The following is a 27040-nucleotide window of genomic DNA, read 5'->3' as shown; positions in this document are numbered from 1 at the left end:
TCAGGTATAAATTGGGGTGAGGGCATTGCTAGCTATTTACATTCAATATCCTGGTGACCCCTAAAGTATTTAAGGCTAGAAATCCATAACAAGTTTTTGGAAAATATAGGAATGCACTGGAGACTTGGGACGAAATGTGAGATAATAAAATTTGCAGACGACACCAAACTATTTAATGGAGCTCGGACTAAAGAGGACTGCGAAGAATTGCAAAGGGACTTGAACAAACTAGGGGAATGGGCGACAAGACGGCAGATGAAGTTCAACGTTGAGAAATGTAAAGTATTACATGTGGGAAGCAGAAATCCGAGGTACAACTATACGATGGGAGGGATCTTATTGAATGAGAGTACCCAAGAAAGGTACTTGGGGGTAATGGTGGACATGACAATGAAGCCGACGGCACAGTGCGCAGCGGCCGCTAAAAGAGCGAATAGAATGCTAGGTATAAGCAAGAAGGATATTACTACCAGAACAAAAGAAGTTATCCTGCCATTGTATCGGGCAATGGAGCGTCCGCTTTCCATCTGACGTCACTTCCTGTCCCCATGACCTGGAAGTGATTTCAGAGGAAGCCAGGCCAGCGTGAGCATTAGGCTAGATGATGATGATTTATAGAGGTATGGCAGGGCGGGAAAGGGAGGACGTGAGCATGACATGGTGAGGCGCCCAAGCGGTCTTCCCACCCCTCCCCCCCCCCGCCCTTACTACCAATGCTTAGAGCCCCTCGGTTTTCTTTAAGCTCACAGATGACAAGGTTAAGATTATAGACAAATGAGGGAAGGGGAAATTTTCACCTATTCAAATATACTGTACTTTTCTTCTGGATGGGTTTAAAAGTTAAATGCATGAATATTTTCTCAGCTGAGAAACTTCTAGTCCTTTCACACAATGTATTTGTAGAGAGTAACATTACTATGGACATTTGTATTTGATAAAGAGCTCTATTTGTACTGATTGCTGCTTTTTTGGAGCCAGGAAGGAATTTGTTTTTAGCTGAACAGTTTCACTGGCATATCCTGATAGTTTTAGTCAGGGCTGACTTTGAACTGCATCAGAAAAAAAAAACATCTATCTAGAGGGAAAGAGAAAAATCGTGATATTCATTTCACATTCCAAATTAGATGACTTCAAACCAATCACATCTCAGCTCACAATTTCATATTGGTCACATTTTTTTAATGTTTGCAAGCCACTACAGATCCAAATCTATATATGGATTTGCACTTTTATTCTAAGTATTTGCAGTGCCTTCAAATAAAGTGAACAAATCTGAGTAAAATGTTTATAGAACTGGACCCGTGGATTCACCCCTTCACGTCTGTTGCAATACATTCTGCATTGAACAAATACCACAGGATGTTCATGTTTCTGTGGTGGTAAAGAAGAAATCTTACAGACTGATAAAATACAGAAAAAAAATTAATGTAAGCATGATGGAATGAAGCCGAGAGTCAGCACATGTAATGCTGGAGATTTAAATGAGGACAATACTATAATTGATTTGTTCTTGTCCTGTGTTCCAAATTACAGCCCATCAGAACAAAAGAAAAGACAAATCCAGCAAAGCGCATTTCAAAGCACAAGTGCAGCTGCAATGTTCCTTAAAGATACAAAAGCAAGAGTGTGTAGGTCAAGACTGAAGAATGTACTGTACCATCCATTAACCAGGGCGAAAATCACCAGAACCAGACGGGTGTTATGATAAACAATTCAATGCTTCCTTTGGATTACACTGCAGTTCATATTCCCTCGTTCTATAGAAGAGGCTGAGCAGCTTAACTTTTTTTTAAACCCGGTTGACCTGGAACTTTGATCACCAACACTGCAGAGTTTTGTGCACAACGTTCTGGATTCCTAAAGCGTTATCGAGATAATTTTCTAACAGGACACTAATTAAAAAGCCTTTGAAGCACCAACTTGTCTTTGTAAAATCCTGGTGCAAGTGGCAGCTGCAGATACTTACAGCAACCCTGGGGCAGGTGTCAATATCTGTATCAATATTTTTCAAGTATGTGGGTAAATTCTAGCATTTTATCATCTACGTTGCATACTTGTGTGATCCACTCAAACTTCATCCCTGCATACTCCCACTGGTGAAGTTCACACTATCATTTCTGAATATACACTTTTTAAAGAGGTCATTTACAGATGTACGTGGGCTAAAAATATCACCAAAGTGGGCGTTTACTTCCCCAATGAAACGGTGCCCTCCCCCTCCCCCTTATACAGTGCCCCTTTCTGAGCCCAATCAGATTCAGGAGCTATGCTGTCATGTAGTCCGTATTGTCTTGGAGTTAGAAATAGGTATCTTTGCCTAGACTTGGGTTTGTGTATGTTTTCTCTTCAGGATTGTAGCCTGGTAGATGTGTCTCGTAGACTGCCTTCTCCAGTCCATTCTGGGATACTTCTTCGCTAAATGACTTCATGGTAATGTCTTTCTTCCTGTCATTTTCAGAGTCGTCCTGGTAAAGGTAGAAAACCACGTTTAAAGAATGGTCAGTCTCAGGAAAAGCAAGTCCATCGGGGAATCTGAAAATGAAACCCTTTTCACCAGCTGCTGTATTTTTATAGATCTTCAAAAGTAGAACAGAGCTTGTAAACGCCCCGCCCCCCCCCCAAAAAAAAAATAAAAAAATGGCTTAACTTTCAATTCCAGCTCTAAACTAAGCCACTGAGGGGTAACATGAAAAGATTGTGGTGTCACAATCTTTAAGTGATGCTTGCAACCTAAAACAAAAGTACAGGCAGTCCCCAGATTAAGAACGAGTTACGTTTTTAAAGCTGTTCATAAGTCGGATTTGTGTGTAACTCAGAACTTGTAGATTTTAGGATTCTTGCTGCTTCCCTCTGCACCTAGCTGACAAAAAGGCCAACTGTCCCTGCCAGGGTTCCTTCTAAGGTACAGCATGCACAACCACACGCTGTTCTTAATGTGGCCATGCGTCATTCCTGAATTTGCAACAGGAGAAGTGTAGGAATCTATGCCACTGGAAATACGGCTCAGTGAATCAAATGGAGCTATGAAATATGAGATGTACTTAAGTCGGGCGTCTGTAACTCGAGGGACTGCCAGTATACAGAAGGTGACCTTCACCGAGCTCCAGTTTCAGCCTTAGCTACATTACTGAGAAGATTAGAGAGGACACATCTGTCTTTATCTGTTGTTGTTAACTCTGTAATATGTCACTATTGGATTGGTAGACATTGTAAAGTGAAATAAAACATTTATCAGATGGTAAATACGTAACACAGATACTTACGTTGAGATTCTGGTTGTCATGCTGAACACCACACCAGCAAAAAGTTTTGTATTTCTCAGAGCAAAAGCAAAATATATTGCAGACAGGTCGAATTAACAAAGGTTTAATATCTTTCCCGTGTGTTGCACCTATAAACAACATATTCCAGACATACAACAGTTATAGTTCAAAAGTCATTCACATGACAGAAGATAATGAGAGAAAAGAACAGCCTAGAGATGAAGGGAGTTCCCATCTACTTATTCAGACCCTTCCCATCTCCTCTCCAGTTTGAATTATAGCAGCTGTACTGGAATTAATCGATACATCTGCATTAACCCTTCTAGGCAGGTGCTTAAATCTTGACCTTTTTGATTTACACACTGAACTATACTTACAGCCTCATTTTACATAGTATGTAGAGATGAAACGTGAAATCCAGGTAGAAATACTTTTAAAACCAATAGTAGCTGAGATTGTGATGTCATAATGCCTCATTCCAATAAGAGCCAACCTCATCAATGATGTCACAATGGCTTGCTTGTCCTATACTTTTATTACATACGAGGAGGTGTTGAAAAGTTCTCAGTCCAACCAACCAACTTCCTAAATTCTGAGCGTTATTTTGCCACTGGAGCTGAAAAGAGTGTTATCTTATTTTGTATGAATGAAACTCTATGTCTTGACATTGTTTCAGATCATTGATTGAACCATATCCATGTCATTCTCTTCTCGGTTGGGCTGAGAATTTTTCAGCAACCCCCTCGTACTTGGGTAGAATTTAGTCCTGCCCAATGCGTGGTGTATAAATAGCACTTTTATGAAATTGGTCTTTATATTGTATATGATTGCAATTTAGATGTGGACATGTTTCCAAAATAGTGATCTTATTGTACGGAACGTAAAACCTGCAGACTCCAAAGTATTAAATATTGAATTCTAATTCAAAGCATAATTTTAAGATCATTTAACTAACCTGTTATGAAGCTGATGAGGAGCCCTGAGATAATGCACCCCAGAAATCCCACGGCACTGTAGTACAGATAGGACATGGAGTACCAGGTGTCTGCCAACTGTGGCCTATGAACGCAAAATGATTGAAAGGCAACAGATTACAAGAGCAAAAATAATATCTAACAATCAACTCGGAATGATAGAAAGGATCTTAAAGAATCCCTTTCCTATATTTTAAGAGGCCCCCATTACTAAAAGTGCGGTAAAGGTTTGCACTTACCACCTGGTAACGTTTGCAATTTCTGCATAGAAAAAGTCTTTACAGTGTATGAAGTGGGTTCATAGTTTGCATGGATTTACTTAACACACCACACTGTAAAGAACAAAACACAATCCCTGCCCATTCCCCATCCACAAACCCATGTCATTGCAAGTTATACCATTAGCCTGAGCAGTCATGCCAACATGGTAAGAGTTGCCATGTTCTCATGTCACCCCTTTTCTTAAATCACTTCACTGGCTCCCTATCCGCCTTCGCATAAAGTTCAAGCTCCTATTGCTGACCTACAAGTGTGTTCATTCATCTGCCCTCAATATCTCTCCTCGCTTCTCTCTCCTTAGACACCTCCCAGAGAACTCCGTTCCTCAGATAAGGCACTCTTAGCGTTACCCTTCTCCTCCACTGCCATTTCCAGACTTTGTTCCTTTCATCTTGCTGCCTCCTATGCCTGGAATAAACTACCAGAGTTTAAGAGCAGACTGAAAACCTACCTTTTTGACATAGCTTTCGATCCTTACATCTCTGCCCACCAACCCAGCCAGCTGATTAACCGTTCCCCTTAACTGTATCCATGACATTCTGTTTGTCTTTGGGAAGCAGAGCTGAGATTGTGATGTCATAATGCTTCATTCCACCAATAAGAGCCAACCTCATCAGTGATGTCACAATAGCTTGATTGTCCTGTACTCCCCTCTGCCCACTAACCCATCCAGCACAGAGTAGGGTTACCAGGTGTCCGGATTTACCCGGACATGTTCTCTTTTTCCGTGTTTGTCTGGGTTTTGGAGCCTTTTGCGCATGCACAGATGCAACACGGTGATGTCACATATGCAAGCATGCAATATCATTGCGTCACACCTACGCAAGCGCAGATGCCCTCCCGACGTGGATCCCGAGCAAGAGAACAGACTGAAAGGCGGTGCTGGGGGTATGGGTTCGGATTTTACGTGAGTACACAGAGTGATGAGATATACCTGAAAGAGGCTTCGGTTGGTGTGAATACAGTAGACTGGGTGACGTTGGATCTTGCGCAGAGTTCTGTGCTTAGGTACAGCGGGTTCGCCTTTTCTGGTGGAGCGGGATAAATAAATGCACCAATGCCAGCCCAGAAAGATAAGATAATTCCTATCAACAGTCCACCTATAGCACCCTTAAGAAAAGAATCACACAGAACAATATCAGAATTCTTTGGCAATATGGTCCTGCGGGTATAATAGACCCTATCTTGTAATATGATGGAGCCCTGCAAGGTGCATTATTGCAGAAAAAAGCAGCTTGAAGTTATGCTAATGCACAGCTTAATGGTCCTAGATGCCATCTTAAAGGGGCTGGCACATTAGAAAGGCACACAGTTTGAAGTGCCCCCTCCACTTCACCCCCTCCATCAAAGACTCCCAACCAATACACCACCGTATATCAAAGACACATCCCAAGCCCTGCTCCTTACTATCCATAGGCTCCCAGATTCCAAATCAAGACCCTCACCCCCTATATCTGGGCTTACCTCAAATATTTCCTGCTGATGTTACTCCTTCCCTTGCCAATGCTGGATTCAAAATGGCAGCCACTACCCCCAGGAGTAAAGGTTGATCACAAGCTGAGTTCTTTCTTTCACACAGGGCTCAGGAATCTGCAGTAGTAAGCTTCCACAGGAGTCACTAACCTGCTATACTCAGTTAACACAGGCTCGTGACTCCTAAGGTAGCTAAGCTGCTGTAAATGACCATATTTAACCTCAACACTGTAATTTCTCCTCTTAACATGAACGAAAATGCATTGAAGAGCAACATTGCAAAGAACAAGTAGACCATGAGGACATCACTATTAGAATAAATATTTCTTTTAAAAACCTCACAGGAAAGATAAGGAGCAGGCCAGCACAATTAAAAGTTTTCTCTGGGAGAGGGTTCCCAGGCACTAAGCATGCTGCAGGGTTTCCATCTGGGACTTGAGAAGTACAATGAGAGAAGACTATGTTCGGAAGATGAGATGCTGAGCCACATAGAAGAGGTGAGAGAGATAATCATCAACGTCCCAGTAATAGTACAAACTGCAAATCTGTGGAAGGTCACTCTGATGATCAATTAGTTATAGCTTCAATGCAAGGCCCGTGAGCTAATGGCGGCCCTCGGGGACCTCTTGGGTGGTTTGTACAGTCTTGCTCAGGGTCAGTGTTGGAGGAGGAATTAGAGTTGTACTGTGTGCAGAGTCTGGCATCCTAGGGATTCGATTGTGTACATTAGTACCTTTAGTTTGTGGGTCTGTATTTGAAAAGGGTTTGTTTCTGTTTTCTGCACGTGTGACTGAGGGAATGTGTTCCGTAAAATGGTAAAGACCCTCCTCTTCAACTAAAGGTCTCCCTCAGTCTACACCCCCCCTTAAACCCCACCTCTCTCTTCTCTCCCCTATTTAACTTCTCCTAAATTTCAGTATAGTCCTCACTTAGTCTGTACTCTGATAAATTGTCTGTACTCTGAAAAATTGTTTGTACCCTGATAAATACTGCACAATCTTGTATGTCCAAGCATCTAAACCTATTGTACATCTTATTTGCCTAATTACTTCTACTGTGTATGTTTACTTGTAGACCGTTCTGAGCTACTGGGAGAACGGGATATAAATCTAAATAAATAAATAAATAAATAGTGGGGGTGGAAGTTGAGAAACTTTGGTTGGCGTCATGGTCCCAAGTAGGAAGATATTTGTTGGCTCTCCTTCAGCTCTTTTGGACTCAGAATGGCCCCAACCTAAAAATGAGTGAAGACTACTGAGTTATAGCATGGTTCCTACCTTCCAGTTCGAGCAGGGGAACACAATTCCCAAAGTAAATAATCCCAGCATTGGTCCACCACACATTCCATGAATACTTAGTGCTGCCTGTTGGACAAGACAAGTTTTAGGAGATTGTGCACTCCAACCGTGTCCCTTACATTTTTCAAAATTCCTCCAAATGCACTGTCAGTGCACTTCCCTGGTGATACTGCAAAATGCACACAGAGAACTGAGATTTTAAAGACAAGTAAGGCATGAAAAGAAGCAATCCTACTTAAAATGGGGATCACCTTGTACAGAGGCTGGTTTTCAAAGGCATTTCACAGGGAAAGGAGTAGTTCTCATGTGTAAACAGCCTGTTTGAAAATTGTGCTCTTTCTGTAGAGAATGACACGGGGGACAGAATTTGTCCCCATCCCTATAGATAACTGCAAGAACTCATTCTGTATCATTCTTTAGTGTCCATCTTAACCTCTGTCCTTCTACACCAGCATTCTTCAATGCAGGGCTTGAGGGTCAGTGGCTGGGCCCATTCAGACTCTGATTCTTATGTGAGCCAAGTATAGGATAATTAAGCCATTGTGACATCACTGATGAGGTTGGCTCTTAGGCATTGGTGGAATGAGGCATTATGACATCACAATATCTGTTCTGGATACCAGAGACTGTCATTCTTTAGTGTTCATCTCAACCTCTGTCCTTCTACACCAGCATTCTTCAATGCAAGGTTTGAGGGTCAATGGCTGTGCCCATTCATACTGATTCTTCTCTCTCTCCTTAAAGAAAAACATGGAGATTGTTTCCCTTAGTTGACCGTGGGGATGGGGACAAGTTCTGTCCCAGTGTCATTCTCTATGCACAGTTTGGATCACATTTAGAGGAGATGACCCTGAGGGTACTGGAGGAAAACTGTGTGTAGCATTTTCAACATGTTGCTTTCATTAAAACAGCAAAAGGCAGATCTCTGGGCACTTGGCACTCACAGCAACTGCCAAAGAGAAAGCACAGCTGTGCATATATCCTATTTGAAAGCCAACATAAAGTCCCCTGAAGAAAAAGAGCCATGGACCATGTCGAAATGTGAACAGCCCAAAGCCCGTAGTCATGGAGCAAGGTGTGATCTGCCTATATCACTGGTAATATGATTCATACTTACTTGCACTATGCTACCCATGAGAGAGGCTGCTACCGCCATTGAGGTGCAGATGACACCGAAAACAATGCCTGCAATGTGAGAGTCACTATTTGTAAGACACACATCAGATATAAGCAAACAGAAGTGTATACATTTAGATGCCTAATTGCTGATTTACGCTACTATTCTATAACTCATGAGTTTGCCATTTAGAATATAAGCTTAGCGCCTAGTTTTTGTCTGTCTAATTTCTAATGCTGTCCCCTTTCTGCATAAATGAGTCCAGAGAATTCTGGGTATCAAACAGCAGGCATAAATGTAAGGAATGGTTCTGTTGGGATAATTTTCAAATCAGAGCTCTTGATTTATTCTTTTAAAATTAGTAAAGTGCACGCAGAGAATGCTATGCATATCAAAGACAACTCATGCTCTAGACCAGGGGTGGGCAACAAGGGTCACAATCCAGTCGAGTTTTTAGGATTTCCCCAATGAATATGCATGAGATCCATTTGCATACAATGGAGGCAGTGCAAGCAAATAGATCCCATGCATATTCATTGGGGAAATCCTGAAAACCCAACTGGATTGCAGCCCTCGTTGCCCACCCCTGCTCTAGACTTACAGTCTAGATTAAGTCACTTAATCCTCCCATTGCCCCATGGAAACCGTTCTGAGCTCTCCTGGGAAAGCGATATTGAAAAAAATGAATAAATAAATGAGTAGGAAACCTTTCATCCATGACTGTAGCAAATCCTTTCTGCAGCCTCTTTATATTTGTTTATTAAATCCATGCTATATTGCTTTTCTGTGGTTTACTTATTACTCAGAGGTACTCTCTCTGTCCCTAGAGGGCTCACTCTCTAAGTTTTTGTATCAAGAGCAATGGAGGGTTAAAGGGACTTGTCCAGGGTCACAAAGGAGCTGCTGCGGTTATCGAACCCCGTTCCCTATTTCTCGGACCATTGCACCGACCACGAGGCTAGTGGAAGAAAAGATGGCCACAGAAATAGTCGAAGAAAGCTGGAATGTTTCTGGCATATTACGGAATCAACAAAATAAAAACAATTTTAGGCATCACTGCAAGGCTGAAGGGAAAAAGCATAGGAAGGGCCCGAATCAAAGCAACAGGTTCTAAGGACAGGGAACTGAGCTAGTACTTACATAAACCTTTACTGATCCAAGTGCTTTTCTTATCCGAGAGGTTCTTGAAGATATTCTTGACAAAATCCTCAAACGTTACCGTTGCCAGAGCATTGATGCTGGCAGCTACAGTGCTGAAACCAAGCAAAGAAATAAGTAAACGGGAATGGCGCAAAACGAGACGCCTGAGATACGGTCTACTCTCGGAATAACCAGATTTCTTATAACAGAAATGCACTATATTAGACATATTGTTTACATTCAAATTAGAGAATGACACGGTGACAAAATTCATCACCGTTCCCGTCCCCGCGGATAACCGCGGGAAACCATCTCCATGTCATTCTTTAAGGAGAGAGGGAAGAATCAGAGTATGAATGGCCACAACCACTGACCCTCAAGATTTGCTTTGAAGAATGCTGAGATTGAGCAGCAACATTCCAGAGCAGAGATTGTGATGTCATAATGCCTCATTCCACCAGTGCCTAAGAGCCAACCTCATCAGTGATGTCACAATGGCTTCATTATCCTTGGCTCACATAAGCATCAGAGTATGAATGGCCACAACCACTAACCCTCAAGCTTTGCTTTGAAGAATGCTAGTGTAGAAGGACCGAGGTTGAAATAGACACTAGAAAATGACATGGGATTATTTCCCGCGGTTATCCGCAGGGACGGGAACGGTCACCGTGTCATTCTCTAATTCAAATCAAGGTAACTCAGCTCTGTAACCTTTTATTAAGGTGCACTAACCAATTTGACGGTCACTCCCTTCTTTCGCGAACTGCACTGGTTGCCAGCGGAGGCTCGCATTAAGTTTCTGCTATAAAATCTGGTTTGCACTTGCTCCTGGTTACCTTATGAATTTCTTCTCGCGTGCCATTAGTAAACATACTAGACGTTCACATGCTAATTTCACTTTTCCACCCGTAAAAGGATGTAAATTTAAAATAATACCATCACCGTCTTTTGTCTTATCAGGCAGCGTCTTGGAACAAAGTGACTTCCAGCACTTACCTAGATTTCAGGAAGCATTTGAAAACATTTCTGTTCATTAACGTATTTAGGAAACTAATTTACTCTGTTCAATTGTAGTAACTTTTTCTTTTGTAAACCGCACGCATAGAGCTTCACGGTCCTGCGGTACATAAGCGGAATGATATGTTATGTAATAAAAGAAAACCATCTGACTTCCTGCCACCAGAGGTCCTTCCAGTCACACACTGCATCCCTTCCATAGTTTAACCTTGAATATTGGCAAGAAAAGCTGAAATGTGTTGCTAAGGCTCAGATGTCTTTTATACTTATAAAAATAAGGAACAGTAGCATAAAAGACAAAGGTAGAAACAGAAAATCCAGCCTTCCTTCACCAACTCTGAAGGACACATTCCAGCTGATGGATGCACTGCACATCCACGAGGCAGATAACCCTCCTTACTCAGGACAGACTCTTCATCTTCCCCCTTTGTATGCCACTGTCTTACACACAAGATCCCCACTTGCTCCTGCAGCCCCCCCCCCCCTACCTTTCCCACTAATGGAGCATGCCAGACAGATCTGGTTACATGAGCATCCATGTTTATACTCAGTCAATATTCAATCATCGGTGATCAGTGATTTTTGTTAAAAAAGTGACTGGTGTCAGCTAATTTATGAGTGTCAGAACTTTTACCATAGCGGCTGGCAATAAAGACTCTAACGCGGCTTGATAAAAGGGGGGGCCTTTAGTTCTGAATATTCCATGCCACGTCATGAGCGGGCATCTACATTGAATGTCCAGGTTTGGCTGGACTGCTAATGGCTGCCAAAACATATGTGGGAGTGTGTGGCACAGTGGTTAGAGCTAAACCCTCAGCTCCCTGAGGTTGTGGGATCAACTCCCATGCTCATAGAATTCCTATGAGTGTTGGAGCTGTTACCGCTCTGGCTAGCGCTAGAAACCGCTATGATTTTTCTAAAAGGGGGAAGGGTTAATGTGTTATGTCGCTATTTGAAAACTTCAAAAGCAAAACTGTTATCTTCCTGTCTTTCATCAGGGATGGGAGAGGGTGCTGCATTTTGCAAACATCAGAATTAAACAGTGAACGACATTGGATTGCTAAAGCCATACCTCAGGGTTCCACTGAATGCACAAGCCACAAATAATCCAGTGAGTCCTGGCATTGTCGAAAAAATGTCCATGACAAAATAAGGCATTAGCTGTGGAAGAAGAAAAATATGCTGTGACTTACCATTAAAAGAGATAAATCAATGCAAAACTGGAAGCTGATGCCCTGAGCTGCATTAAAGTTTCACCAGAGAAGCTCCATAGATTAAGGTTTGCAAAAATGTTGACAAATCTGCAACATCGCCAGCAATTTTTCGTGATTTAATGCACTGAATTCCTTTTACAAAAATGTTTGCGAAATTGCCTACTTTTATGCTGTTTTCTTCCTGTCCCTTTATAGAATAGCAATTTTGGGGTTAGACTGTGGACCCGGAAAGGAAAATAAAGCACTGTTACATTTTTTTTTTTTTAAGGTGGAGAGTTTCAGTAATTAGGCTTGGCATTGAACTGGGCCATGGAGGTGGGACTTGACACTCTCAGAGAGGGAATACCTGATACTGGCGTAGTGACCCCTGTTACAGGAAGAATCCTTTTGTGGATAAACAAGGAAAATATTATGTGATGTTTACCTACGGAATATGGAGGAAGCAAGACATCCATTATTTATTTATGGGCATCTTAGCATTAAGTGCGTGCTAATGGGGTCTTTAATAAAAGGACCCCATAGTTAAATGCCAACCTACAAATTTGTTGTGGGCTACTGTATCCAACCTCTTAGTGGCCTAAGAATCACAGTGGTTTTTTACTTAGCTAGTGGTGTACCTGCATTGGTTGCCACCCAGGGCAAAGCACTCCTTCCTCCAGGCAGTGGGGGGGGGGTGTGGAGCATAGACAGGAAATTGATGTCGGAGAGGGTGAGGCTGGCAGAGTTGACCATCACCCCTCAGCTTTTCCCTACACCCTCTTAATGGTCACGCCCAGGGTGGACCACTCCCAACACCTTCCCCTTCATCCAATTACCTATCTGAGGAAGGCCGAATAGATCAAAACACATGTCGAGCCATTGCATTAATAAAGGCAAAGTTTTGAAATAACAAGCACCTTGGTGTTCTTGGTCATCTCCACTGTTTGTCTTGTGGAGGTGACCCTCTTGTTTTCATTTTACATCCCGCAGTACTCCATTTTTTTGCCATGTTGGGCTTGTTAACACCTTCGTAAAAGTTGCTGGAGGAAAAGTTCCTAGACTGATGTTGAGACAGACATGGGTCAGTAGCATGCAATGCTGCTACTATTTGAGCTTTTGCCAGGTGCTTGTGACTTGGATTGGCCTCCATGAAGACGGCTAGATGGACCATTGGTCTGACCCAGTAAGGCTATTGTTATGTCCTTTTGACCCCATAGTGGAACTTCTAGACATCTAGCTAGTAATCTGAGATTTCATTGGGTGACTATTTCCTTTCAATAACAGATCATGAGTCGCAGACCCCCATTAATGATTTCACTAGAGTTGCCTCATGGTTGCTTACCAGTTTCTCTTTCTGGAGATACGTCTGACCATAATAAATCCTTCCTCCTTAGCCACCAGTCAAGCTAGACAAAGAGTCTTTTCTTGTGAACAAGCAAAGGGATTCCCAAGAAATACAAACCAAATCTCGCCTACGATTCATGGTTCGCATGCCTTGCAAACGCAGTCCACACGCAACTAAGGCCTATTTCGTCTTTCAGTTTTTGTGTATTTTAAAAGTGCCTCATTCACTTTACAATTCCAGTATTACATCTGGCACTAGATTCACTCATGAATAATAATGCTTATGAATATGCATATTTTAGATCATTTAGAGCAGGGGTGTCAAAGTCCCTCCTCGAGGGCCGTAATCCAGTCGGGTTTTCAGGATTTCCCCAATGAATATGCATTGAAAGCAGTGCATGCACATAGATCTCATGCATATTCATTGGGGAAATCCTGAAAACCCGACTGGATTCCGGCCCTCGCGGACCGACTTTGACACCTGTGATTTAGAGGACTGAAAAGCCACACTTGCGTTGCCTTAACCAGTCAATCAAGAAGAATATTTCTGTTTTTGTACCTGATCAGGGGCTGAAATGAAGCCAGCTGTCCAAGGATCACAGCCTCTAAAATGCGAGTACATAACCAGGCCCGAAAAGACAGCACACACTAAGATCACCCAGAGTCCAATTAAATTTAGATAAAGTGCCCTTTAAAGAGAGCGAGAGGGAGGCATTAGTGTTAATGGCCAGAGGAGGCTCAACTGACATCATCTGTAAAATCTATGTCATCCATTTTTCGGTAGTTTCTGACAGAATTTATTAATAATAATAACTTCTTTTATATACTGCCATAACCAAAAGTTCTAGGCGGTTTACACTAAAAAGAGCTGGACAATCAGTGAAATACAATAATACAGTAAAAAAATACAAATATTTGTAAAATAGAATACATCATAAGATCCTATTAAGGAAAAGCACTATGTTTTACTGACCAGGGCCAAATGTTCTGAACAATGAGAATCATTAGTGCCTGGATGTTATTTATGTTATAACACAACCATCTGCAGGTATCACTCTGATAAATGTTTCTGTTACAATGTTTCAAAGTTTGGAACACTCTGGTATGTCTCAGTCTGCAGCTGAGGCAGGAGAGAATTCTCAGCAATTACAAAGTATGGAAGGAGCCCTGGGGACCAGTGGAGGGTCCACTCTTCCCCCAGAAAAAAGCTACAAAGGAAAATGACTTTGCCACAGTGGGTTCTAGATTTGCCTACCCATTTCTGAATCTCTTATAAATTCAGTCCCAGCGCAAAACTCTTATCTCAGTCTTTTTTTCTGTCCCTTCTTATCATTTTGAATACCACTGCAGCAATTCTATAAGCTGGTGCCTTGGGGTAGACGCTACTTAGGTGTCTCAAAAGCACAATTAATGATAGTTATTTGCCTGTATACACTAGACACTATTCTACATGGTGTCCAGAGAAAACGGGACCCCCAACAAAACTTCCTGCTCCAGCAGAAACTTCTGCCTAAAATATGAGACACTTCCGAGAACTTTCTTTTACAACAGGATGGAACTCCAGTGCAAGGAGCTCGCAAAACAAGTGAGCTCTTAATTAATGAAACCCCAGAAGTCATTGAGCCAGAAGCTCAGTGTCATTGAAGACTTCGTGAATGTGTCAAGGTTGAACACAAATTATGAACTAAATTATAAAATGACCCATTATACTAAAATATTTTCAGAGGTCATACTAAATGTTCAAACAATCGCATTTTGAACTTATGTAATGGGTCCTGCTTTTTTTGGACACCATGTATAAATAAGCGCTATAGAACACAACTGCAAGGGATGTACAAGTGGGCAGACTGTGGGCAGGTCCCCCAATTACACGGGAACTTTAAAGGCTACTATAAATTATGCAGATCGTTTACTCCTGCACAAAATAATAGGAAAGTCCCCCTACAATACGTCAATGTAAAACAGTCACAAGAAAAGTAGGGATAAGGAGATCCTTTCCAGAAGGATCTTTATTCAACTTCAATCATTCAAAACAGGCTCAACACAGCCTGTGTTTCGGTACCAGTCTATAAATAAAGACCATATAGCAACAAGTATAAATATGGAAATGAAAAAAAATTAATCAGAAGCAAATATACAAACATTATTGTAAACAAATATTAAAATACCATAAAAATGCCAATAAATATATTTGAACAAACTCATTAATATATCACTTCATAGAGATTCAAAAATATGAAGAAGAAAAAAAATATTTTAGGGCTCCTTTTACTAAACGGCACTAGAGATTTTAGTATGGGCCGGCGTGATAAATGCTCCAACGTTCATAGAATTTCTATGAGCATCGGAGCATTTACCTCGCTGGTCCACGTCCAAAACCTCTAGCGCCATTTATTAAAACCCAGCGTAAAAGATGAAAGATAAAAAAATGGCAATAAAATACAAAACTTACTCCTGCCACTGACGTGGCGTAAGAAGGCATGCTCCAGCGTGGGCACCGATGCTAATTTATAGCAGCATTCGACTCGTATAACAGAACAGAGACGTGTCCAAAAATCCTTCGTGCACAAGTACATGATTGATGGCAATCAGGTTCCTGGACTTGTGCACAAAGGATTTCTGGACATGTCTCTCCCCTGACGCAGCCTTGGTGAAACATGGTCTCTTGTCGGGAGTTGAGTGTGGCATGTGGAGATGAGCCGTGCGTATTTGGAACCAAATCCCAGTTATTTTCCCTTTTGTGATTGGTTGTTTTTCCATTTCTAAACTTGGCTGATTTCGAGTGGGAGATCTAGCAACCTTTGAAGGGTCTGGCGAAAAGCCTGCTTCTTCCATGCTGCCTGACAAGGAGAAGCTAGAAAATGATCTGGCTGGGAGAGGGCAAACTCCAGAGCATAACCGTCCCAAATCACCAACAGGACCCACTGATCGGATCTGATCTCTGCCCATTTTGGAGAAAACTCGCACAGCTGTGAACCCACCGGAACCAGAAGGGGCACCTGCCAGGAATCATTGGCCAGGACGGGCAGTGGGAGAATCGACGGAGGGATTCCAAGCCCCCCAGTGGGCCCCCCGAAAGGATTCAAATGTCCAGGGAATTCCAGACGTCTGGTAACCCTAATTGGGGGAGTTGGTGATCTTCTCTTGTAGAGTTCAAATGATATTTATTTATTGAGTTTTATTAACCACCTTTTCATGAAGAGTTTCACCCAAACCAGTTTACAATACCTTGAATAGAAATTGGGTGCTCTTAAGACAGACTCTTGGCAGTTGTGATTGCACACATCAGCCCATATGCAAACTGTCATTGATGGTGTGACATTGTGTTGTACTCAATCTTTATGCCAGAAAACTTACAGCTTAGCGTGCACTTCTGACTTGCAGGAAATACATCTCTGTATCGTGGACTGGTTGACCCCATAAACTCCCAGCCATGTGAACATCCCTCCAACTGTAATTGTCCAAAATGTGTGTCTCATCAGAGGGTCGGGGTCAAAGCTTGAAAGAAATACAATATTCATCAGTCATGACATTGTACCTGTGAAAACACTAATATTTATTTAGTATTATTGTTTCAATTGAACTTGTTAATGGCTGGTACCCAAAAAATTCTGAGTTGTTCACATTGCTTACACCGTAACTAATATGCATACAAATCATTATACTATCAAAACCTAATTACACAATACAAGCCAATAAATTCTCACAAATATACCAAGAAAGCATTTAGCATGTCCGTCAGCAGGGTCAGGAAACTGGTGTGAGGAGTATTGGCTGGAAAAGGGACCTTTGAATAAGTTATAGTAACATAGTAGATAACGGCAGATAAAGACATGAATGGTCCATCTAGTCTGCCCAACCTGATTCAATTTAATTTTTTTTTATTTTTTCTTCTTAGCTATTTCTGGGCAAGAATCCAAAGCTCTATCCGGTACTGTGCTTGGGTTCCAAGTGCCGAAATCTCTGTTAAGACTTACTCCAGCCCATCTACACCCTCCCAGCCACTGAAGCCCTCCCCAGCCCATCCCCCACCAAAGGGCCATGCACAGACACAGATTGTGCAAGTCTGCCCAGTACTGGCCTTAGTTCAATATTTAATATTATTTTCTGATTCTAGATCCTCTGTGTTCATCCCACGCTTCTTTGAACTCAGTCACCAATTTCCTCTCCACCACCTCTCTCGGGAGCGCATTCCAGGCATCCACCACCCTCTCCGTAAAGTAGAATTTCCTAACATTGCCTTTGAATCTACCACCCCTCAACTTCAAATTATGTCCTCTGGTTTTACCATTTTCCTTTCTCTGGAAAATACCCTTCAAGTATTTGAACATCTGAATAATATCTCCCCTGTCCCTCCTTTCCTCTAGGGTATACATATTCAGGGCTTCCAGTCTCTCCTCGTACGTCTTCTGGCGCAAGCCTTCTATCATTTTCATCGCCCTCCTCTGGACCGCTTCAAGTCTTCTTAGGTCCTTCGCCAGATAAGGTCTCCAAAACTGAACACAATAATCCAAGTGGGGCCTCACCAATGACCTGTACAGCGGCATCAACACCTTCTTCCTTCTAATGACTACGCCTCTCTTTATACAGCCCAGCATCCTTCTGGCAGCAGCCACTGCCTTGTCACACTGTTTTTTCACCTTTAGACCTTCGGACACTATCACCCCAAGGTCCCTCTCCCCGTCTGTGCATATCAGCTTCTCTCCTCCCAGCATATACGGTTCCTTCCGATTATTAATCCCCAAATGCATTACTCTGCATTTCTTTGCATTGAATTTTAGTTGCCAGGCATTAGACCATTTCTCTAACTATTGCAGATCCTTTTTAATATTTTCCACTCCCTCTTTGGTGACTACTCTGTTACAAATCTTGGTATCATCTGCAAAAAGGCACACTTTTCCTTCTAACCCTTCAGCAATGTCACTCACAAACATATTGAACAGGATCAGCCCCAGCACTGAACCCTGAGGGACTCCACTACTCACCTTTCCTTCCTCCGAGCGACTTCCATTAACCAACACCCTCTGGCGTCTGTCCGACAGCCAGTTTCTGACCTAGTTCACCACTTTGGGTCCTAACTTCAGCCCTTCAAGTTTGTTCAACAGTCTCCTATGAGGAACTGTATCAAAGGCTTTGCTGAAATCTAAGTAAATTACATCTAGCATATGTCCTCGATCCAGCTCTTTGGTCACCCAATCAAAAAATTCAATCAGGTTCACTTGGCACCATTTACCTTTTGTAAAGCCATGTTGCCTCGGATCTGTAACCCAGGGGTAGGGAACTCCAGTCCTCGAGAGCCGTATTCCAATTGGGTTTTCAGGATTTCCCCAATGAATATGCATGAGATCTATTTGCATGCACTGCTTTCAATGCATATTCATATGGCTCTCGAGGACCGGAGTTCCCTACCCCTGCTGTAACCCATTAGATTCAAGGAAGTTCACTATCCTTTCTTTCAGCAACACTTCCATTATTTTTCCAACAACTGAAGTGAGGCTCACCGGCCTGTCGATATTTGATTAAGCATTTTCCCCCCCCCCCCCCCCACTCTTTTTTTTTTTTTTTTTACAAAGGTGTGGTAGCGGCTGCCGCAAGGCAAATGCTCTGACGCCTAATGAATCCTCGTGGGTGTCAGAGCGATTACTGCGGCCCATTGCGATAATCGCCTTTGTAAAAGGGAGTCATTATCTCAGGCAGAATGGCAGCCAATCAAGAAACACGTTATTTTTAAAAATTGAGTAATGACGCCTACATCGTAGGCGTCCGTAGTGCATCTACAGAGATGCGTAGGGTTGCTTAAGCATGCCCAAGGTGGGGTGTGGCGTGGTTTAACCTGGAAGTGGACTTGTTTCACCTAGAAGTGGCTTAAGCGTCCCTAAACGTCTCTGAAGGCGTGAGACAGATGCCTTAAATGTAGATCTAGAACATAAGAAATGCCTCTGCTGGGTCAGACCCGAGGTCCATCGTGCCCAGCAGTCCGCACACGCGGCGGCCCAACAGGTCCAGGACCTGTGCAGTAATCTTCTATCTATACCCCTCTATCCCCATTTCCAGTAGGAATTTGTCCAATCCTTTCTTGAACCCCAGTACCGTACTCTGCCTTATAACGTCCTCTGGAAGCGCATTCCAGGTGTCCACCACACGTTGGGTAAAGAAGAACTTCCTAGCATTTGTTTTGAATCTGTCCCCTTTCAACTTTTCCGAATGCCCTCTTGTTCTCTTATTTTTCGAAAGTTTGAAGAATCTGTCCCTCTCTACTCTCTCTATGCCCTTCATGATCTTGTAATTCTCTATCATATCCCCTCTAAGTCTCCTCTTCTCCAGGGAAAAGAGACCCAGCTTCTCCAATCTCTCAGAATATGACAGGTTTTCCATACCTATTATCAGACGTGTTGCTCTCCTTTGAACCCTCTCGACTAACGCCATATCCTTCTTAAGATCTGCAAACAGCTGGCCTACATTTAAGGCATCTGTTCAGCGATGTACATACAATTCTCTTTAAGACCATACTGTATATACGGAATGCAGGACTCATACATGAAATTGTACGCCAGGAAGTTGCAACACATTAAAATATTTTGATCATTAAATTGTATAAACTGATATCAACTTTCTCTCACATGAAATTAAATTAACTGTAATAATTAGCATTCAGTATATTCAAAACAGCGTTTTATCTTCACAGTGAACAGAAACAGGAGAAAAAGTGCAGCTATCAATTTCCTTACTCAACTACGTAGAGTCGGGAATCATTGGAAGCAACCTCCAAAATCATGGCAGGCCCGCCATTAAGAATGGTTCCTTGTATCAGAACCGTAAGAAATCCCACAACCATCACAACCATTTGAAATGCGTCAGTCCAGACCACAGCTTTCAGGCCTCCCTGCAAAGTGCAAAAAAAGGGAACAAAATTGTTTCTATCAAAACTAAGGATGGTCCCATTTGTTTTTTCTCAAGTAGAGCCTCAAATGGCTCAGATTTATCGAACAGGGGCATGCCAATATAGATATTCAAAGCCCCCTTGGTTGGGATGGAAGTCAAGTACAATCTGACTTGGTTTTTTTTTCCATTCTTAATTAAAAATGTTCTAAGCAGATAGGAGGTATGTTATCAAAAGTACAGACAAGACTATTCAACCAAATGTCAAGAGCAAGGGTTATTTACAAAGAAGTACTCATAACCACACTGCATAAAAAGATAAGATATTATAAAAACTAGATGCCATGTAGATTTAGATGTTTTCTGTACTCTAAATTCTTATTTTATGGAACATTTATTTTTTCCTATGCTGTACATACCAACGTGCAGTAAAATGTGCAAACGATCCCTGTCGCAAACACAGAGGCCCACAGGTCAAATCCAGTCACTGAAAGCAAAGAAGAGATTCATGAAAGGATGCCTGGGTCGTAGAACCGCTGCTTACCGTCACTGTTTAAGATTCTGAAGGTTTTGCACTAGCATTGTTGTCGCAGATGAAGGGGAAGACAGAAAAGTTTCAGGCCCTCTAAAACCCTTTTTTTTAAATATAGATAGATAGATATTTAAAATTATCTTTAGTCCGCCTGTCTACAAGTCTAGGCTGAGACCAATGTAAACATACAAAATCAGCAAATAACAAACAACAAAATACAATAGCAGTACACACCAAAAAAAACTCTCCCAAAAAATCATAAAACATCTGAGCATCTTTACATAATCATAAAATGCATCTTATATCAACCACAGCCTAACACTACAAAGGTAAATTTGATAGCTAGAGCGCTTGCATTACATAGGTTGATGGAAACTCACCTTGGTTAAGAGCCAGAGCAGGTGCATAAACCACCACTCCAGTATAGAGAATCTGAAAGAGACATCATTACTGATTTCTGTAAGACAGAAGGATATCGAAGCTGAGAGACATTGGCATTGATTTCTGTGACACGGAAGGATTAAGTCCTCGTTATAATGTGAATTGTCATTGTTTAGATATCCTGAAGATCAGTACTGAGCTCCTAACCTTAAAGCCGCCCCTGTTGCCACCCGCTTTATTAAGGTAATTAGATGTCTGGATTTACCCAGATATGTCCACTTTTTAGAGAGCATGTCTGGGCATCCGTTAGGCTTTTCAAAATCTGGCACTTTGTCTGGGTTATTAAAAGCAAATCACGTCGGGAGGAGCATCGCACATGCACGGATGCCCTCCCCACCAAGATGAGCAGACAGAGGGGGCGGGGCTAGTGGTGAGGCTGGGGTGTGGCATGGGTGTAACGGGGCAGGGATTGGTCTAGGGTTCTGAATTTTACATATGTAATGCCCTCTCCCCCCCCCCCCCCTTTTACTAAGCCGTGGTAGATGTTTCAATCGTGGCCTGGAGCACTAATGCTCTGATGCTGCTCTGACACTTATAGAAATTCTATGAATGTCGGAGCATTTAGCTCTCCAGGTGATGGTAGAAACCTCAACCTGGCCTTAGTGAGGTCAATTTATGAGCAGAGCTCTCAAAGTTAGAGCATAAATCCTTTGACTATCAGACCTCCAGTGTTCTGGCTGGACCTTTGAACCCTCTAATGCCTTTCCAGAAGCGTTTACTGTAGCTGTATAAGGAGGGAGGCATTGGCCATTTGTGCTGCAGGAAGCCAAGCTGAACAGAAAAGATCTCGAGGAAGAGCAGAAAGGAGCAACCGATCCAATCTGACTCTGGAAGTCGACTGTGGTTTTTGAAAATCTGTCCTGTCTGTAGGTGCTCTTTACAAATTTACATTTGCAAAAGCAGTGCAATATTTACCGTTTGGAGTATGTAGATCAGAGTTGCAGCATAACGGACAGGCTTCTCAAATCTTAGCTCCAGATACTGTAGAGAAAAGAAAACTTATGTGAAAAGCTTCCTGCAAGTCCAGAACCTGTGACGTTTACCAGGGCTTTGGCCCTTTCCAGCACTGATAGTTCGTCTGGGGAAAAAAAGGAAGAGAAGCCAAAGGGTTTAGTGCAGCAGACTGTAATCCTGGGGAGCTGGATTTAGTGTCCTTGTGACCCTGGGCAAGTCACCCCAGGTATGAAAAAAAAAAAAAAGCTTAGACTGTGAGCACACTAGGGACAGAGAAAGTATCTGAATATAGGGGGAAATTCTACAATCGCCCTACTGGCCGTCGCTAAAAACACTAGTGTGGCTGTTTAAAGGAGGGGGTTTATGCTTTATGTAAAATGAGTCTTCATCTTTACTATAGTGGGGTAATGTCAACCGTTAACCTCTAAAATGCAGTTTTATGTATGTATGAATGGCCAGTTGAAATGTACATGAGGCAGGGCAAAATGTGATTCTAAAAGACTTGCGGGGGGTGGGGGGAAGTTATCAACATAGGCTACTATTAAGTCAAGATATTGTAGCACAAGGTCTCATTTTGGACAGTAGTTTTGATCAGTGATTTACATGATTAAATACTGCCTTTCATTTTATATACTGAAATTAATTTTAACCAGTTTTTTGGTTGTTGTGGTTTTTATTTTGTTTGGGTTTTTTTGCATTGAATGTTGTGATATTATAATGTGGTTTTACTATGTATGTTTTATTGTAACCCATGCTGAATATTTTGATGTGGAGAGTAATAAATTTCTTAAACAAATAAATTTTATGAAGTGAGACCCTGTGCTAAAAATAACCAAATTTATGGTGAAATGGCTCTTGGTCCTGTGCAGTAATCCTCTATCTATCCCCTTCTATCCCCTTTTCCAGCAGGAAACTGTCCAATCCTTTCTTGAACCCCAGTACCGTACTCTGCCCTATTACGCTCTCTGGAAGCACATTCCAGGTGTCCACCACACGTTGGGTAAAGAAGAACTTCCTAGCATTTGTTTTGAATCTGTCCCCTTTCAACTTTTCTGAATGCCCTCTTGTTCTTTTATTATTCGAAAGTTTGAAGAATCTGTCCCTCTCTACTCTCTCTATGCCCTTCATGATCTTGTAAGTCTCTATCATATCCCCTCTAAGTCTTCTCTTCTCCAGGGAAAAGAGACCCAGTTTCTCCAATCTCTCAGCGTATGATAAGTTTTCCATCCCTTTTATCAGATGTGTCGCTCTCCTCTGAACCCTCTCGAGTAACGCCATATCCTTCTTAAGGTACGGCGACCAATATTGGACACAGTACTCCAGATGCGGACGCACCATTGCCCGATACAATGGCAGGATAACTTCTTTTGTTCTGGTAGTAATACCCTTCTTGATTATACCTAGCATTCTATTCGCTCTTTTAGCGGCCGCTGCGCACTGTGCTGTCGGCTTCATTGTCATGTCCACCATTACCCTCCCAAGTCCCTTTCTTGGGTACTCTCATTCAATAACATCCCTCCCATCGTATAGTTGTACCTCAGGTTTCTGCTTCCCACATGCAATACTTTATATTTCTCAACGTTGAACTTCATCTGCCATCTCGTCGCCCATTCCCCTAGTTTGTTCAAGTCCCTCTGCAATTCTTCGCAGTCCTTCTTAGTCCGAGCTCCACTAAATAGTTTGGTGTCGTCCGCAACTTTTATTATCTCGCACTTCATCCCTGTTTCTAGATCATTTATGAATATATTAAATAGCAGCGGCCCGAGCACCGAGCCCTGCAGGACCCCACTCATGACCCTCCTCGAGTCCGAGTAGTGGCCCTTCACCCCTACCCACTGTTTCCTACCCGCCAACCAGTTTCTGATCCATCTATGTACGTCTTCATACCTCCATATTTCAAAGGCTCATCTGGCCTCGACTACAAATTGTGCATTTTTTTAAATTTAGTCCCAATATTTTGGAACAGTTTGCCTGTAGAACTGAGACAGGAAGAATCTTTTCCATAATTTCAAGACATTTTAAAGGCATATATTTTTCAAGTGGCCTTTTTAAATTGATGGGATGTGCATTTATTAACAACAGGATCTGGATGAGCTCCTTTGGTCCCTATGACCCAAGCTCAATGTCCCCAAGATACTCATCCTAACTATTCAAATAAACACAACCACTCTATTTATTGGGTAATTAGCCGCAGCTCAGTTTATTGATATAAATCAACATGTTAACATTTTATCATAACTTTAATCAATATAAATCCAAGAGCTCCCCCCGAGCTACCAAAAACATACATTCTGTGCCCTCGACCCTGCCACTTCAACAAGGGTCAGAGGGGTGGCATGTCCCTCATGCCCCTTTATCCGGGTCACCTGACCCACCAGGCACGGCACCCCGCCGGCCCACCGCTCATCACCCGATGATCCCCAATGACCGAGTAGCTCGGGAGATCCGCCCCGAGCTTCCCTAAAGCAAGAAAACAAAGGGAGGGTGGGAGGGAAAACCGCCTTGGAGGACCCGGACAGTTAAGTCCTCCGAGCCCTCCCCCTTTTATCCCCTCGCCTCGTCGCGCACGCCCCAGCCCGACCAATAAAATTCAAAACAGCATTTTGCCTTTTACAGGCCCAATCAGCCACAACGCTGATTCTTCCGCCCCCCCCGACCGCCCTACCAAATCGTAACACGGAGCTCCCCAGCCCCTTGTTACATCCCGCCATTCAACACGATGGTCTCTGGCTCCCATACATTTTTAAAATTTAAATGTTATCTAATATTATGCATTAGAAGTGTCATTTCTCTTCTTCTTCTTTATTTAAATGGAACTCATTTCTTAATTTTGATTGAATTATATTGCAAACCACTTTGATCCTTTTTTGGCTGTATATGTGTAATGATACTCAACTGAGTAAGAGCAACAATCATTAAGATGAGTTTCTACATACCTCGTAAGCACTTGTAATTCCAGACCTGTAGAAGACTGGCAGGAACAGTTCAGCGGTAAAAATAATGACAAAAGTGTAGGAAATGCTGAAAAGGATAAAGGAAGCCCCGTAGCGATACACTTCTGAGGGTGTCCCCAAAACAGTGACTGCTGACATGAAACTAGCAGTCAAGGAGAGAGCCACTGGCCCACAGGTCATCTGCTTACCGCCCACTAGAAACTCCCGGGACGTCGCTTTCTTCCTCTCTTTAATGGCGAAAAAGACTCCAATGCCAGCAGAGACAAGAAAGAGGGCCGCAAACACCACATAATCCCAGGCGGTAAAATTTTTAACGGGTGGTTTTTCAAAGATGGACATCTCTGCTTAGATCACCGATTTCAATCTCTCTTTAAACCACACGTAGGAGTACTTTTGACTTCCCAAAGTGCACAGGTATGATTTACGACAGAAGACAGTGAGGTCCAAAACTGGTACTTTTTTTGCGATGGGTTTGCCTGGATTGCTTCGCAATCTCGTCGTTAGAAGATGATGCAAAATTTAGTTTCAGGTAGAACTTGGAAAAGGCTAAAATATGTAAAGGTGTTCTGCTCTGTGTGATCAGTGCCTGCACATGAAGGATGCACAAAGAAGATAGAGCCGTATTTGTAGGATCGTGAGCCGTGAGCAGATGATGGATCCAGGTGCACTGAAAGGGGAAAAGCAGCCAACAGCTCCGCTGTGAACAGCACGGTCCCCTTTTATCTCTCAGACCCTTTTTTTTATTATTATTTTGAGTTAAACATTAGTCTGACAGATTGAAATGATGTGCATGTGAAGTGCTCAGCGTTTTCGCATCATTAAGTGAATGTTGTAAACCAGATAAACCAGTTAACATAAAAAGAGAGAGGAACCTATGGCCTATGAACCTGAGAAGGAATTATCAGCTCTTCCCTATCTTTTCTGCTAGAAGATTGTTAAAGGTTGATTAGAAAGAGAAGAAGATCACACAGTCTACAGGTTGGTAGCTCCAAGTGACATTTCGTGGCCAGCAGCTTTTTTAATGTTGTGCATTTGGGAGTCTTGTTACTGTTATTGGTTAAGAACATAAGAATAGCCTTACTGGTCCATCAAGCCCAGTAGCCCGACATTCCAGAATCTCAAAGATTAGCAAGATTCCGGAACCCCAAATAGTAACAACATTCCATGCAGAATCCCCAGAGTAGCAAGATTCCAGAATCCCCAAAGTAGCAACATTCCATGCTACCGATGCAGGGCTTCCCCCATGTCTTTCTCAATAATAGACTATGGGCTTGTCCTCCAGGAAATTGTCCAAACCTTCTAGGGAAGTGGGAGTCATTTCACTTTATATGAAAGTAGATAGGGAAGCAATATGGTGCAATTAAATCCTAGTATTAGTTTTGAATGTTATTGAAATATTACATATGTGTAATTAATGTGTAATGTGCTCAGTAACCTCCACCATGATCATGATCTAACTAAACCTTCTCAACTCTTCCCCAGATCCCAATGCATATTCTATCTATCAACCTTGTAATCTCTCTGGGAATGCCCAGGCCAATTCTTTTGCAAACCACCTAGAACTGAAAAGTATTGGCGGGATTGAAGACACCAATCTAATGTAATGTAATATCAATCAATATAAAGACCACAGTTTTATTAGGAACCATCAAAGCACAGTTATGTTTCTTCTTCTCCTTTGGGTTAAGATAACTGCATCAAATGGTTTTTGCTGTCAATTCATTATTTGCATATGAGCAAAATCTAAAATTAATGAATGAAAAACTGCAGTTATCTGTCCCAGTGGGTCTTTATGAATTAATGACGCTTCCAAATCGGGTCCATGAAACCATCTTGTGTCCGAAAATAGTGCTAAACAATAATGTGTTCTGGTGTCCAAAAAATCAAATGGAAACAAATTCCACTCAAAAGTTCGGCTCACTGCAATCAGCTGCCCTCCAATTCAAGCTGAGTTTCAAATTCGTCTTCAGGGAGAACAGGCGGTTAAAAGAGGCTCCCATGATATGTGTGTTACCATATTCATCCAATATACATTCCGCAAACACCTGAAAACCTGGCTCTTTTCAAAAATCTAACACCTCCTGCTCTCTAGGACCCTTGTCCCTCTCTTTCTTCTTGTTCCTTTCCTATAACCCTTCATTGGAGTTCCTTTCTTCCTAACTCTGTAAACCGTGCCGAGCTC

General features: G+C 42.3%; 1 protein-coding gene across 1 annotated transcript; it reads right to left on the bottom strand.

The window, feature by feature from the left end:
* Positions 1–457: 457 nt before the first annotated feature.
* Positions 458–25539, bottom strand: SLC5A12 (solute carrier family 5 member 12). The gene is made up of 15 exons (XM_033927848.1): positions 24841–25539; positions 21866–21931; positions 20890–20941; positions 20397–20464; positions 19827–19981; positions 16456–16596; positions 13658–13787; positions 11634–11722; positions 9545–9657; positions 8405–8472; positions 7267–7353; positions 5451–5626; positions 4219–4322; positions 3264–3391; positions 458–2465 (listed from the first exon to the last, which is right to left on the bottom strand). The coding sequence occupies exons 1-15, from the start codon at positions 25195–25197 to the stop codon at positions 2298–2300; spliced, it is 1902 nt and encodes a 633-aa protein (XP_033783739.1). The 5' UTR covers positions 25198–25539; the 3' UTR covers positions 458–2297.
* Positions 25540–27040: the final 1501 nt, after the last annotated feature.

Source organism: Geotrypetes seraphini, chromosome 19 (assembly GCF_902459505.1).
Source record: "Geotrypetes seraphini chromosome 19, aGeoSer1.1, whole genome shotgun sequence".
NCBI lineage: Eukaryota > Metazoa > Chordata > Amphibia > Gymnophiona > Dermophiidae > Geotrypetes > Geotrypetes seraphini.
This window is presented reverse-complemented; position numbering and strand designations above follow the sequence as displayed.

What these genes read in the sequence shown, in the direction of transcription:
- SLC5A12 (XM_033927848.1), bottom strand. Translation starts at nt 25,197, where the DNA reads ATGTCCATCTTTGAAAAACCACCCGTTAAAAATTTTACCGCCTGGGAT. An exon ending in GCACATTTTACTGCACGTTG is followed by an intron (nt 19,982 to 20,396) that starts GTATGTACAGCA and finishes TGCACTTTGCAG; the next exon opens with GGAGGCCTGAAAGCTGTGGT. An exon ending in TTGGATCAGTAAAGGTTTAT is followed by an intron (nt 8,473 to 9,544) that starts GTAAGTACTAGC and finishes CTCACATTGCAG; the next exon opens with GCATTGTTTTCGGTGTCATC.